This window comes from Glycine max, chromosome 3, assembly GCF_000004515.6.
Source record: "Glycine max cultivar Williams 82 chromosome 3, Glycine_max_v4.0, whole genome shotgun sequence".
Lineage (NCBI taxonomy): Eukaryota > Viridiplantae > Streptophyta > Magnoliopsida > Fabales > Fabaceae > Glycine > Glycine max.
In genome coordinates, this window is record NC_016090.4 from 4823425 (window position 1) to 4839324 (window position 15900).

General features: G+C 37.5%; 2 protein-coding genes and 1 pseudogene across 2 annotated transcripts; 1 reads left to right on the forward strand and 2 right to left on the reverse strand.

Annotated features, from left to right (window-relative positions):
* Nucleotides 1-774: 774 nt before the first annotated feature.
* On the forward strand, nt 775-1976 carry LOC100789329 (uncharacterized). The gene has a single exon (XM_003521959.5). It carries the CDS (start codon nt 1023-1025, stop codon nt 1557-1559), a length of 537 nt encoding a protein of 178 aa, XP_003522007.1. The 5' UTR covers nt 775-1022; the 3' UTR covers nt 1560-1976.
* Nucleotides 1977-3404: 1428 nt separating this feature from the next.
* Nucleotides 3405-10446, reverse strand: LOC100789852 (aspartate aminotransferase, mitochondrial-like; annotated as a pseudogene).
* Nucleotides 10447-13630: 3184 nt separating this feature from the next.
* On the reverse strand, nt 13631-15517 carry LOC102667981 (uncharacterized). Its single transcript, XM_006577364.1, has one exon. It carries the CDS (start codon nt 15515-15517, stop codon nt 13631-13633), a length of 1887 nt encoding a protein of 628 aa, XP_006577427.1.
* Nucleotides 15518-15900: the final 383 nt, after the last annotated feature.

The window sequence follows — 15900 nt, forward strand, 5'->3', positions numbered from 1 at the left end:
ATATATCAATTTCTCGAAATCAAGTGGTGCATGAGAATGGGTACATATTATTGCATTACATGTGTATGTAGGGTCCAAACCTTATACTAGAAATCAAAGGTACCGCAAGTGGATAATCATAATGTTTTACTAATCATGTCTCGCTTGAAAATTACGATGGTCTACTTATCATTTTATCAATTTTTGAAAATTACAACTAACTAACTATCAAAAAACTTAAGCTGACAGGTGAAGATTACATTATATCTTAATTAAAAAGCCCCTCGTGTAATTTTTTTTTGGGTTTGAAGTGTGAAAAATATATAGACCTACCAAACTTTTGTACTGAGGTTTGATTGTTTATTAATTTTTTTTTTATATATTTAACAATATTACTCCGTAGATAATTCCTTTGAAATGCTGATAGAAGTAAGCATTGATTCTCCTTTTATATATATGGTGAGAAATCCAACTCTTATTAACACATTATAAATTAAATACAATATTGTTTGAGTTTTTGATTGGATCACAATAAATAATAAATTTTTTTCTTAAATATTTAACGCACTTGTATGATATTAGGATTTGAACTCGAAGTTTGTAGTTAAATTGAAATAATTCTGTGCCGTTAATCAATGTGTTTAGTTTGAATGTTTTTTTTTTAATATTACATTACATTTTTGGAAAAAATAACGCATGCCTTATTGAACTACACAAGCATGTAGTCTGATTGATATTTTGCTTAAAGACAATATATATAATAAGGTGAGAGAAATGGTCAAAGCAGTTAGGTACAGAAAATTGGAACCTTTGTCCTTAAAAAGTGTGAAGTTTAATACCGATTATTGTCAATAACCAAGTTGCATAGTCTAGGCACACTGTTGCATATAAAAAAGATATTCAAGCTATTATGATTTCATAGTTTGTAATTGCCACTCATACTTGAACCAGAAAACCAAGCTTAAACCTTCTCCTCCTATCTTCTTCTCTGCAAATTCAATCAGTCAGTGACAACAACCTAGTACGGTTCCAATCAACCAAAGATGGTTAATACAAAAACCGAGGTACCCCAGAAGAGTGTCCTTAGTATCAAGCAAGATGACAAGTTCTTCTGCAGGCTTCTTTCAAAGGAAAGTTCAATGTCCAACCCTTCTTTCAGAATAGCCCTTGCTGTGCCATTTGTGTGGGAATCTGAGCCTGGCACCCCAAAACACAGGTTCTCAGAGGACACACTCCCTCCTCTAACTCCTCCACCTTCTTACCATTTTAGCACTATCAATAGCTACAAAAAGAAAGAGAAGAAGCACTCATCAAAGTCTAGTCTCTTGCTCACAATGCTACCAAAGCTGAACCTCATCAAGAAAATGATTCTCTCGTCCTCATCATCATACCCTTCTTCATGGCCCTCATCATCTTCAAGCTCCTCCAAAGTTGTCCCTATGGCTAAGTTTGGCAAGAAGAAGCTCTTAAGCTATGGATCATCATGTAATGATTTCAAGGGAGATTGTGAGGGAGTTGGTGGTGCTAGTTCACCCTCTTCCAAATTGTGCTTTAGCATTCCTCGTGCCACCTGCAGTTAAGACAATGAGTTCTAAGGTTTTCTTAAGCTAATTCAATTAAGACTTGTCATTATAGTTTGGATCTGGAGTGGACAATGTGATTCTTATATAGTATTTCTTTGTAAATTTTCTAGCTAATATTCTTCTTCATGTTTAGAGGACAATCTATTTTCTATGCTAGAATTTGTCTTGGGAGTTTTGTCCTCTCAAATAATTAACAAGCTTGCTTCCAAAGCGTGTGAGTGTATCTTAAAAACATTTTGTGTAGTTTGAAACGATCATTGTTTTTCCTTATTTTTTCTGTGCTTAGAATGTGCCAAAAGAGAATGGTGTACATTACTTTTGTGGAACTTCATGTTAAGCAAGAAATGTGGTATTGTAGTGGTGGTGATGAACTTATTATAAACACATAATAAACGAGATTAATTAAGAGCTAAACATTTAGTGGTAGAAAGTTTATTAGTTCTCTTGCAGCTTGATGCGCTTTAAGAATTTGATTAACATGTACACAATTACGTACACTACCCTTTTACTTGGGGGAAGGGGAAGAAGAAACACCTTAATCAGCATCTTTGACTAATGCTTTATCTTTTCACCAATAATGTTACTATAGAGAGTTTGCTTTGTCTGTCTTAATGATTTTATTTATTGCAAAGAGCAAGAACTGGTGGAAATTACTTAATTAACTTGGTGAACCAAAGTTTAAAGATAGAAAATATGTTGCATAATTCCAAATTCAAGATATATGCTACACGTTTCAGTAAGGGGAGTTACAAAATGGCACTTATAAATAACCTATTAATTGCAGAAGTTACAATCATGCTATCAATTTGGCTTGAATTTGCTGTGTCGTGTTGGTAAAGGAAGATTACATATACTATAGGTTTTCTTTTGGTTCAGCATTTCTCTTGTGTCACGGTCACGGATTCTTATACAAACCATCAACTCATGAACGGACATATCTTCATGCTAATGCAATAATTAAATGAATAAAATGCTATTTGCACAACACTTAATACCAATCAAATACACATTTAACATTACATCAGATAGGTAAACAGTAACTACTTTTGTCTTTTGTCTATTTACTTTAATCAATAATACCTAAAAGAATTGGTCATCACGAATTTTACAATGTATTATAATATGGTTCAAAAAAATACAAAATTAGTTAGTTAAAAATAACATCTATGTACCGACATTTTAACATATATGATGCATTATCACATTGCCAGAACGAGAGATTGGAACATACCAAACAAATTGAAACTTGTTCGAACTTGCTTAAGCTAATTTGTCGGCAGAGAAGCTGCTAGTGACTTTATCTTGTCCCTGGTTCCATGTGCATATGGGCCATATATTGTATAGTATATTAGTAACATAATTAACTATTACTAATAACCGTGACACTTTCATAATAATTCTAGAAAAAGGAACGGAATAATATATAATTAAATGGTCCCTTGAGATTTTCCAGAGATCGAAGAAGATTGCTAAGAAGTCATCAACCTTAATTTTAGATTTTTCTTTTCCCTGTTCACCCGGCAAAAAAAGAATATTCTCTTCCCTTTGTTTGTTTCGACCAGTTAAAATGCTACACACAAGGCTCCCCTGACTTTCAGCTCCATTATATGTGATTGTAATTCATATTCAAATATATATATATATATATATATATATATATATATATATTTAATTTCTTAATTGTACTTTTGGTTGGTCTTCCTGGTTGCAATTGTATACTTTTGGTTCTCGGATTCCAATTGCATAAACTAGGTACTCTAATATCATAATTATGTGATTTTGGTTTCTTATTGATCTTTTGTTAACTGACATAATACTAGATGATGATGTTACAACTGATTACGTGATGCTTGACACGTATGCCAATAAAAAACCAAAATCATACCAATGTGATACTTAAAAACCTACTTCCTATAGTTGAAACTTAAGAGTAAAATCTCACAATTATAGTACCTAAAAGATTAAAAGTGTAATCAAGTCTTTATTTATTCACTTACAACTCAAGTTTTATATATTATCTTGGCCCCACCAACTGAAGAAATATTTTATTGGAGACAAAGGAAGAAAACTAGACCAATTTGGACAAGAAGAAAAGCATAGTCATAAGCTTCTGCAAGTTAGGACTTAGGATGCATAACTACTTTTTTCAAGGCATATCTAAATCTGCTATTTCATTCATCACTTAATCTGTGGCTGTGTTTGCAAATCAAAATTTTACAATAATATCCATGATGGTCCAAAAATATTGACTTGAATATTTTCACTAAATTGGTATGATGTATATCAGGTACATAGATAATTACAAAAGGGGAAAAATGGCTATGTATCCTATGATCAGAATAAGGTAGAAAAGGATTATTAATGCTAAACTTAACATGATCTTAGGGCTTCTTCATCGATTCTGGTCACCTGATGTATTGCATTTGCCAAGTAATCCACATTGCTAGAGGTCACACCGGACATGCTGCAAGTATCACCAAGGAGTTATATAGGAAGAATTAGAATATTCTCTAGAGCAGTTATAACTATCATACTAACAAAGGAAGATAAAACAAATTGAGAATTTAATTATAGTAACCATGGTTGAATTGTTAGTATTTCCTTTGAAGAATACCTCATTCTTCCATCAGGGGTCATGTATATATGGAACAGCTTCTCCAGCTGTTTAACCTAATCAGGGGTTAGTCCAGAAAAACAGAACATGCCAACCTGCATTTGAATATGCATCAAAGTGTAAAACTGTGTGCTCATGATATAATATGATTCTTCAAGCATTTGGTAACTGCATATACAAATTACAGAATCAAACATCCAAAACCTGATCAATTATATGCTCCCAAATGAAAGATTAATGCAAGTTCTCAAGACAATACCGCAAGGAAGTTGGCAACTTGGCATAGTTTGAATCCGTTTAGCCGTGACCTTCAAACACAGCATTGCCATCAAATGTGATTAGATCCTCAATCAATTTACAAAGGGAAAGGTAAAAAAAAAAGTGTTGAAAAACTGAATATTACCTTTATATCTTTCCTCCAAAGCGTTTCTGTATTTGGGTATCGCTTAATATCATAGTAACTAGTGAAATACCCTGAAAAGGTATGCTGCTATACATTGCATGGGACATCAATTGTAGTTGGCTTTTTAGTGCTGCTACTCGCTTTATACTTTGGCACAAAACACTGTTGTAGATTTTAATGTAGACCAGTAAAGCTGAAAAGAACATAAGAAGCGAAATAGTAAAACATAATGGCAACATTATGACAAAATTGAGCTTCATGTCATACTCATATCATAATATCATGTACTTGATCCTTGCCTAAAAAATGCATCATGTAACATATTTTATATCTAACTTTTATTTTACATATAATAGAATATGCTCTGCCTCTAACTTCTCTTACCTAAGACAACCAGCTTTATGTTCAGATAATCCCATGTTCTTAGCAAATGATTGAGCACAACCTATCAAATGTCCATCTTCAAGGAAAATTCGAAGTGCTATGACATCCTTGTCAAGATCCCCACTTGAAAATCCTTGATAAGCCATGTCAAAGAAGGGAAAATGATTTTTGGCCTGAAAAATAATTAGTAAAAATATTATAATTGATTTAGGCTTATGGTACAAATCAATAATAAATCATCTCATTTGTCATTATCACCTTGAACTGGAGTGATATTTCTCTCCATTTTTCCTCAGAAGGATCAACACCAGTTGGATTGTGTGCACAAGGATGAAGCAAGAAGAACAATCTGGTGCATTCTGAAATTACCAACACAGAAAAAACACAGAAAATTAGAGGCTTCTTTATACCAATGTTGCATTAGGAAATATAACATTGTCAAGTTAAGCTGATTTTCAAGTTAAACCCAATCTGTGTTGCAACAAAAATCATATTTCCAAGGTCAACATTAAATGTATTTCTTTTACCATGATAATATAGCGTATTAGATTTGTCTGAGAGACAAGACAAGAAGCATCCAATGAAAGACAAAGCATATTGTCTATTCTAAATACCAAAGTTAGTATTATTTCATCTCAACATCATGAGTAACTTTGATAAATACTATTCTAATACCTTGACATCATTTAGGAGTGCAGCAAAATCTAAACCCTTTGTATCTGGATGATAGTAGTGGAAGGTTTTGACTGGAATTTCAGCTTGTCTCCATATATTGTGGTGACTACAGCATACAAACTTTGTGCTTTAGATATTAAAAGAATGTGTATATCTCCAAAAGAAAAATCCAATGGGAAAAGTACCTACTTGGACCAGGTTGGATCTGGTAGATACATTTGAGAATCAGGATAGAAATGCCTTTGAAATTTGGCAAAAAGCCGATGTAAAATCCCATTTTTTTTCGTATATAAAAATTTTAGAGAATAATGATGTTTTATAATTAAATAAATAAATAAAAATAATTATAATAAAATAATGGTTTGAGAGAAAACAAGAAGGATATTTTATTATTCATTTGATAGAGAATAAAATAGAGTTTCTTTTTTTATAAAATAATAAAAATAAATAAATAAAGTAAATAATAGGTCGTGAATACCCCTATTTATAAATAGCGACATGCTAGTTCAGTTTTCAGACTGACTTCTCAGCCTCCTCTGCCTATCAATTTCGTTTTCTCTCTCTTCCTCTCCCAAAACCCTCTCTTTTTCTCGCAGGCTATCAAACCTGTCTCAGAAAAATGACGATCTCGGACTCATTTCCGAGCATTTTCACCGTTGGGAATTTCGATATCACGTCTGAGCTAAGAGAAATACCCCTCACATTGTAGCATTTTTCTTTTCCGCAGAAACCTAGAGCTGTCTTGGTAAAACTACGATTCCGGTTTTGTTAACCGTTGGATTGTCGTAAAATTTGGACATGTTGTTTGAAATTCAGTTGCGCACGCTTTGACCGTTGGGATTTGGGAGATAATGTTCGTGGAGGGAGAAAAAGGAATCACATGAAGATAGTCCAAATGGAGGCTTTAATCCTTTCTCCGTTTCTCTCACGTTTGGGAACTCTACCGGAGCAGTCGGAGGAAAAACTAGAGAAATTTTAGGGAACCGTTAGAGATGACGCTATCGCTGTGAGAAGACACGTGAGTCCGCTTAGAGGTAAGGGATGAGTTATTCAAAGTTGAGGATTAATGAGAACATGTGTAGGGATCCTTAAAGAATTAAATTGGGGTTTTATTTTGGGATGTTTGTTAAATTGCAATTTTTCCCTTATGATTATAAATAAAATATTGATGTCCTAATGAAAATTGCTTGATAAATTGTGCTCTTGATATTTGTATATTTCGACCTATGATTTTGATATAATTGTGTAATATTATTTGAGGGGTTTTAGTCATCATGTTGTGATAGTCTTTTATATAAATTGTTATATTGAGGATATGAAATGATGATTCAAATTGTGAGTATGTGATGAATTGTAGAATAACATGTTGCTTTGAGATTATAATATTGTTATTGAGATTGAGTATAAGTGTAAAGTTGAACATGTGTTAATTTGTGAGATACGTGTAAACACGTGATGGTGGATTGTGACACTATGAGATGTGAAATTGTGAATGAGTTCTAGTTGTGGATAAGTGTGTAGTTAACACTTGATGTGAAATTACTTGTGTTGTAAGTTATGAATTGTACAATAACCCGACCAGCGTTATCTTAAGAAAAGCGTTGATGCGCAGTGTTAAAGAGAAAATGTAGGTTTCCTATTTAGGAACCAGTGTTAAATCGTAGCGCAATTGTGTTGAACGTGTTTAAAACACGAGTGTAAGGTCGTGGGTATTGTATAATTCATGAGCAGTGTTTGTAAGCAAAAATTATTTTAGGGGTTGGACCTGAATCAGGAGGGAGAGACCCTGACGAACTCTTCGAAGTGTAGGCCTTGGAGGTCACCGGGTTTGAGTGCTTCTTTAAGCCTATGCTGATCCCATATGGTTGGAGCATTCTCGCAAAACATCGTGACCCTGACTGGTTTCCCTATGATCTTACTTAGTGAGAGTGACCTGACAAACTCATGGTGTGGTGTGTCTTGTTATGTACTCCTAAGCGCCCCAGGGAGGTTTTTCACTGACATGGTACCACATTACATATAGGATTGAGTCTTAGCATAACTGTTGCATATGCTTGCTAATTGATGTGTTATTATATCTTGATCGAAGTGTGGGATTCTTGGGTAATGTGATTGATGATTGAAAAGTGAATTTTGAATGACGAAGTGGTGAAGTTACGTGAGGTATGTTTAAGCAAGTGATATCTCATTTATATAATATGTATATTTAATTGTCTTGTTTCTCTATTAGCTAGGAATGTGATAACTCACTCCCTGTGTGTTGTCGTATTTGGATCCTGTGATGATCTTGAACTTGTATTCGGGGAAGTAGATGAATAGGTGGATGACTATGAAGAACCTCATGCTAGAGGATACGGGAACACAACGCTCTGATAGGATGTGACATTAGGATATAAGTTCGATATTAATTGTATGAAGCTTAGACGACCTTGTTTGAGTCGAGAATACTTTATTATTTATTTGGACAAGTTTGAATATGATGTAGAAGAAAATGAATGTGAACCTTTTTCCCCTTTGAAAGACTTGTAAAAAAAATGTTTTAAAAATACTTTTAATTAATATTTGAAATTTTTTTCCTTATTAGTATATATGTGAGGGGTAGAGGGTGTCACAGCCGACATGCACCAGTCCTTCCCTTACAACATTTGAATCATTCCCGTATGCTAATCTAAATCTCTCACTCCTGAACAAATTTTGATCTGACTGCAGAAGCGTTTAACTCCCTGTCAATGAATAACGTTAAACTCGTTTTTTAGAAGTAAAAAATTTTCATAGAAACACTAATGTTACTAGAGTATGATACACAAATTCAGTAGTTATATTATAACGAAACAATAACATGATATATGGAAGAGAGGACTTTAGTATTGCAAGAAATATGCAATTAGCATAAAAAATTGATTTGACATAGTTGTTGTCAGAATTAAATTAGAAGGAAATTGAACTCCACCCACCATTAATTTATCCTTGAAGGAGCTTTCTCTACCCTAATTTTGATTGGATGAACCAAGAGATGACACAGATTATGTAAACTAAATGTCTGAATGAAATCAATATGCTGCAAATTGTAGTACTGTTTTCTAGTACCAAATCCAAATGGTATCTACGAGCTATCAGTACAGAAAAGCACCAAAAATAAATTGCACTAATATATATATACATACATATATATATATATATATATATATATGTTTAATTGATTTTCTTTCAGATAGTGTTTCTATTTAAAGAAAAACTGCAGGAAAATTATAACAAATTAGCTATGACGACCATCAAAGTGCTTAAGATAGTAAACCAGCTTGTTTTGTATCTAGTGTTGCTATAGGAAAATAATAAATAAATAAATAAATACAGTCCAAGCTAGTTGATCTTATAATGATATTCTTGAGTTGCTGAGAACGTGTAGTCCATCATATTTCAACCCACAGAAATGAGGTTCTCTCTATATATAAACCCAACTTTCTTGGCAACAAAATGCACTTTTATTTATCATGATTTGTCATCAACTAGATAAAGCAAGACATAGCATGATAGAATCAATTTCTGGAAAATCCAAGAATACTCACTCCAATTTACATCTCTGAATCTTCGTCTCTGCATCACGTACGCTTTGAGGAACGAAAGGTTTGCCATCATCACCCCTGTAAGTTCCCTTACAAAGTAAAGAAAAACGATATGAAAAAAGAAAAATCAAAATTGATTGCAAAATATGGAAGATGAATTAATATATGATGATTAGATATAGCTATAAGTACTTACTATTCCTAGATTGATCTTGTGGGGAAAAGGGTCAGCTAGAAATGCCTCGTTCACACTAACAATTGGGTCCTTCGGTGCTGGTCTCACATGGTGCCACCAACCACGAGCAATAGCACACAAGAAGTTGATAAAAATCTTCTGGCAATTCTTCCATTGATGCACCTCAACATAATGTTATTAGTTATTACAATTCCCTATTATATGCTGTGAGCACAGTGAAATGTTGTTTCGTTTTATTGGAACAAGAAAAATGCTTTTGAATGATTATATATGAAGAAGAAGATGGTGATATCGGTGAGTGAGAAAACTTTCCCTTGCCCTGGTTTTGCCATTGGTATTTTCAAGGAAGCAACAAGGAAGTTCGGAACAAGATTGAATCGAAGTCATAAAGAGAGTGAAAAAGTGGAACGATTTTAATGAAAGAGAGGGTGAGTTGAACATATTGCACGATTATGGCCCAACATTGGCCACCTACCACTACACGAATAACAATCCTGCACTGAAATGGTTACAAAGGAAATGGATGATGGATAAAAGGCAATAACAGAATGATACGTAGTAATAACAAAATGATACATGATGGGATATTCTCCCGCTGTTAGGTGATGAGTTTAGAAAAGAAAAGGTACGTTAGTGATGTTACTTTGTTTGTGGGCTGGTTTGGGCCTAACAATGATAATGTTTAAATGAGCAGGTAGTGTGTGTGACCCATGGCACGAAACTGCCAAGGAGAGGATGGTGTTTGTGATCCGCGCTGCGGAGCAACCAAGGAAAGCGTTAAAAACAGGTGGCGGAGATGATGGTGGAGGCAGTGGTGCATGGTGGCGGGTGTGGCGACGGACGTTGACGTCGATGATGGGCAGAGCAGGAGGTTGAGGGATGACGACGCAAACGATGACAAGAACGGCAGGTCCAAGAAGGAGTCCAACAGAGACAAAGAGGGAGACCGTGACTACGAACGATCCTTTGGCCGTCACAGGAACGAGAGGGAGAGAAACTGAGAGAGGAGAGACAGGGTTGTCGGCTATGGAAGAAGGTGGAAGCGGCATGCTCGAGCATGCGTAACTTCATTGCGTGGCTGAGGCTGATGCGCTTCTTGGTGTCCACGATGGTGATGAAAGTGGAGTGAAGACTCGAGAGGTCAATTTCTGTATTCAGTGGCTCTATTGTTAAGGTCTCCACAGGTGGTGGTGCGCCTGTTGGGAATGAGTTGGGAGAAAATGGAGTGGGTATGAGAGCGGATAGCCGGTCAAGGATGATGTCGTGTTTGGCGGCCATTTCTAGAGTCTTGGTGGTCATCTCCAAAGTTTAGGTGGTTGTTGACTCGTTGGCAAGTGTACCAAATTGTCACAAGTAGTAAAGTGCTCGGAAGTCTGAGTGTCGAATCCACAGGAACTTTGTTTGTACTTAGACTAATGCAAACCCAATTTACAAGCAAGAGATAATAAATTTAAAATAAAAAAATAGAAAAAGATAGAAGATAAGAAAATATAAAATTAGAATATAAAGGAAAAGATAAAAGAATTAAAGATAAAATTAAAAGATAAAGAAAAAGGTAGAAGATTAGAAAAGTGAAAGATAAGAAAGATAAAAGATTTAGATAAAAAAAGATAAATTCAAGATAAGATAATGTTGGGAACTGACTTGCCTAGCCTGCCTAGGATGTATGAGTTTATGATTTTTTCTTTACCAATTCAGGTGATTCTATCCCACCCACATCTATTCATTTACTTGCCCCTGATGCCTCACGATGACAAGCCGATTTTACCTATCTATCCCCCAAATGCCTTTGCAAAGACTCAATAGATAAAATGCATGAAGTTCTAATTCTAGATGTTTGCTTTGACGCATGGGCATAACGCAATCACTCTATGCCTAGCAATGATTTTATTATGATATCTTTTCTTCTTGTTCTATTAAAAGTTATCCTCTCCCGAGCGTCTAACCCCTAAAACTAATGCATGCATATTTTATTTAAATCTTATTTAGAAGTTACCCTCTCCCGAGCATCTAACCCCTAACAAAATATAAAGATGAGTATGCAAGATAAAAACAGAAAAGAAAATAGGAAAGAAAAACCTGGTATTGCATTGATAAATAGTGAAGAGTACATCATACATCGCATTGGCTTCTAGGCCTGCCAGGCCCTAACTAAGGGTTTAGCCACTCATGGCCATTGAGGGCTTTACAATGAGAAGGGATGAAAGAAAGAGAGGGAGTAAATGAAACCCCTAGGAGAGGGGGTTCTGTCGTGGTTGCATAATTCAACTGTGCTTCATTCAGGACCCTGCTAGCATAATAGATGGCATGAAATACCTTGTCGTGCCTCTGTCCTAGAACTGCTCCTATTGCATAATCACTGGCATCACACATTAGTTCAAAGTCTTTATTCTAGTCGGGTGCAATCATAACAGGTGCAGTAGTGAGCTTGTTCTTCAGTGTCTGAAATGCTGCTGAACATTCTTCATCGAACTTGAAAACCACATCTTTATTTAGCAGGTTGCTTAGGGGCCTGACAATCTTCGAGAAGTCCTTGATAAACCTCCTGTAGAATCCTGCATGCCCTAAGAAACTTCTAACACCTTTAACATTCAATGGTGGTGGCAGCTTCTCTATGACGTCTATCTTCGCCTGATGAACCTCAATCCCTCTAGCTGAGATCTTGTGGCCTAGGACTATGTCCTCTCGAACCATAAAATGACACTTTTCCCAGTTCAGTACTAAGTTAGTCTCTGCGCACCTCTGAAGTACCATCTCTAGGTTCCTCAAACAATTGTCAAATGAGGGTCCAAAAATCGAGAAGTCATCCATAAATACCTCGATGCTTTTCTCCACCATGTCTGAAAAAATGGCCAGCATGCACCTCTGAAATGTGGCTGGTGCATTACATAACTCGAATGGCATCCTTCTGTAAGCAAAGACGCCAAAAGGGCATGTGAAGGCCATCTTCTCTTGGTCTCTGGGTCCACCGCGATCTGATTATATCCCGAGTATCCATCCAAGAAACAGTAGTACGCCTGCCCTACAAGTCTCTCCAGCATCTGATCCATGAAAGGTAAAGGGAAATGGTCCTTCCGTGTGGCTTCATTCAGCTTGCGATAGTCGATACACATCCGCCAGCCAGTGAAAATTCGTGTTGGTATCAAGTCATTCTTCTCATTTTGTACCACTGTCATTCCACCTTTCTTGGGAACCACTTGTACTGGGCTTACCCAAGCGCTGTCGGAGATGGGGTATATGAGCCCAGCCTCCAAGAGCTTGAGTACCTCCTTTCTTACCTCTTCCTTCATTGTTGGATTTAGCCGCCTCTGGGGTTGTCGGACTGGCTTGTAGTCCTCTTCCATCATTATTCTATGCATGCTATAAGCAGGGCTAATTCCCTTGAGATCCGATATATGCCATCCAATTGCTTCCCTGTGTTTCTTGAGAACATCTACCAACCTATTTTCCTCCTCTGTGGTGAGTGCGTTACTGATCACTACAGGTTTATCTTCCTCCAAGAACACATACTTTAGATGATCGGGCAATATCTTCAACTCTATCTTCTTCTTCTCGGACGGAACTTTCTTCTCTAGCGTCTCAAATTTGGCTTCTCCCTCAGGAATACTGTCTTGTCGATCCAAGTCTTCCAAGCATGCCTTCAGATCTTCTTCTTCCTCACTGGTTAGACAGTCCAAAGCATTTACCATTGCTTTCTCCAGTGAAGACTGTGGTGTTTTGAGAATACTGACATCTTCCTTATCAATCTCCTCCACTCTGAAACACTTCCAACCCTCCTATGGGTACTTCATTGCTTTGAAAAGGTCGAAGGTGATCTTCTGATTGTCAATACTCAACTCCAAGTTCCCATTCCCCATATCCACCCCACAGTTGGCAGTCAACATGAAAGGTCTACCTAAGATGAGGGGAATGTCTGTGTCTTCTTCGATATCCATTATGACAAAGTCCACCGGAAAACCTAAAGTGACGTTCCTTGGTCTAAGGACCATCTTTCTACCACCCCCGTAATGGTCTTGTAATCGAAGCGGTCTGCTAGTTGAAGCGTCCATCTTTGGTAGGATCTATCTTCCAAATTTCCCGAATTCTTTTGCACATTGACAAGGGCATCAGATTGATACTTGCTCCTAAATCAATGAGGGCCTTGTTCACCGTTTCCTTCCCTATGGTGCACGGAATGGTAACACTTCTGGGGTCCTTAAACTTCTTGGGTAGCTTCCTCTGTATTATAGCGCTTCAGTTGCCCCCTACAACAATATTCTCATTGTCAATGTACTTCCCCTTCTTGGTGAGGATGTCCTTCATAAATTTGGAGTAGAGGGGCATCTGCTGTAAGGCCTCCCCGAATGGCATAGTGATCTCCAGCCCTTTGAATATTTCTAAGAAACGTCTGAAGTAGCGTTCCTTGTTCTTCTTGGTGGGTACCACAGGATATGGGAGATCTTGTGGTAGGGCTGGTGGTTCTTCCTTCTTGGCTTCTCTTGCTTTCTGGCTCTTGGTCTTAGGTGGTGATGCCACCTTCTCTTCTTCTTCTTCTTCTTCTTCTGTCCTTTCTTCTGGTGTCTCTGTCCTTTCTTCCTCTAGCCGGTCTTCTTCTTCAACCTTACCCTCCTCCTGTTCTTTTTTCTGCCCTCGAGTCAGCACTGCCTTGCATTCTTCCTTCGGGTTTTTCTCCGTGTTAGCCCCGAAAGTTCTAGTGGGCCGTTCGGCTTTGTCGTGTGCCAATTGGCCCATTTGAACTTCCAGATTCCAAATGGCTGCATCCGTGCTCTTTTGATGTGATTGTGTCTCCTGGCTGAATTGCAGCAGTAGTTCCTCTATATTGGTGGGCTTTTCTTGCTGAGTCGGACCTTGGCTAGGGTGCTGGCATGGCGGTTGGTATGGTTGTTGGTTCCTTTTCTCCTTATATTGGTTTCCCTGATTCCTCCACCCTGAACCTTGCGTGAAATTTCTTCCTTGATTGAATCCCGGTGGCCCGTGATTGAATCCTGCTCCCCCTTGATGGAATCCGGATGAGTTCCCCTGGTTGTAACCCTGAAATCCGCAATTTGGTATGCCCATATAGTTTACTTCTCGAGAGGTGTCCTGTTGGCTTACACATTGTCTAGGCTCATGGGTTCCTCCGCATGTGGGGCATCCTTCTACCTGCAAAACAGAAGAGTGGGAAGAACTTACCGCTTGTAGTTGTTGAGGTAATTTGCTGAGGGTTTCGGTAAGGGCTTCTATCTGCCTTGTCAACAACTTGTTTTGTGCCAACATCGCGTCCTGCATGTCGAGTTCCAAGAGGCTTCTTTTCGTGGGAACATAGGTACGATCACGAAGGATTGCTTGATCGCTGACCACCATGTTCTCGATGAGTTCCATCGCTTCCTCGGGAGTCTTCAGTTTGATCTTCCCTCCTGCGAATGCATCTAGTAGCTGTTTCGATTGAGGCCGCAAGCCATCGATGAATATGTTTAGTTGTACTGGCTCGCTGTATCCATGTGTCGGTGTCTTTCTTAACAATCCGTGGAAACGGTCTAGTGCTTCGCTAAGGGATTCATCTGGGAATTGATGGAAAGAAGAAATCTCCATTTTCCCTTCGACGGTCTTTGACTTTGGGAAGTACTTCTTTAAGAACTTTTCCACTACTTCTTCCCAGGTTCTTAAGCTGTTACCTTTGAAGGAATGCAACCATCGTTTTGCCTCTTCTGCTAGGGAAAAAGAGAAGAGGTTAAGGCGTACCGCATCTTTTGGGACTCCGACGATTTTTACGGTGTTGCATATTTCTATGTATGAGGCTAGGTGAGCATATGGATCTTCGCTCGGAAGACCATAGAAGAGGTTCCCTTGGATTAGCTGAATAAGGGAGTGTGGGTAGGAGATATTGGCTGCTTGAACCTCCGGCCTTGCAATACTTGTGAAGAACTGAGGAGTGGCGGTATTACAGAAGTCCTCTAGTGTGACTCTTCGTGCCGATTCCCCGTCCATTTCAGTGTGATGTGGAGAAAGAGGAGGTGAGGTGTAACTGCTTCCTTCTGTGTCTTGTTCCCTTCTTCTTCTTGCAGCGTTGTTACGCCGACAAGTAGCTTCAATTTCTAAGTTAATAGGGACAACGTCTCCAGATGCAGTTCTAAGTCGCATGAAAACAAAAAGGCACTACCGTGCAATTATGGGAGAAAGAAAGAATAGAAGCGAAGAGAGAGAATACTAAGAGAATAAGCCAAGAAAAGAAGAGTTAGGCTTACAAACTGATATAGTATGGCAATTAAGTGCAAAAATAAAATCCCCGACAACGGCGCCAAAAACTTGTTGAGGTTTTGGCAAGTATACCAAATCGCTCTTAAGTAGTAAACCTCGGAAATCCGAGTATCGTTTTCACAGGGATTTTATTGCACTTTATCGAATACTTCTCAATTTGTAAGTAAAAGTAAAATAATAAAAGCAGGAATAAGTGCAGGAATAGATTGCTATTACTAGATCAAATAGTTTAAAAGGAAAGACAATTAATAAAATGCCAAGACCAG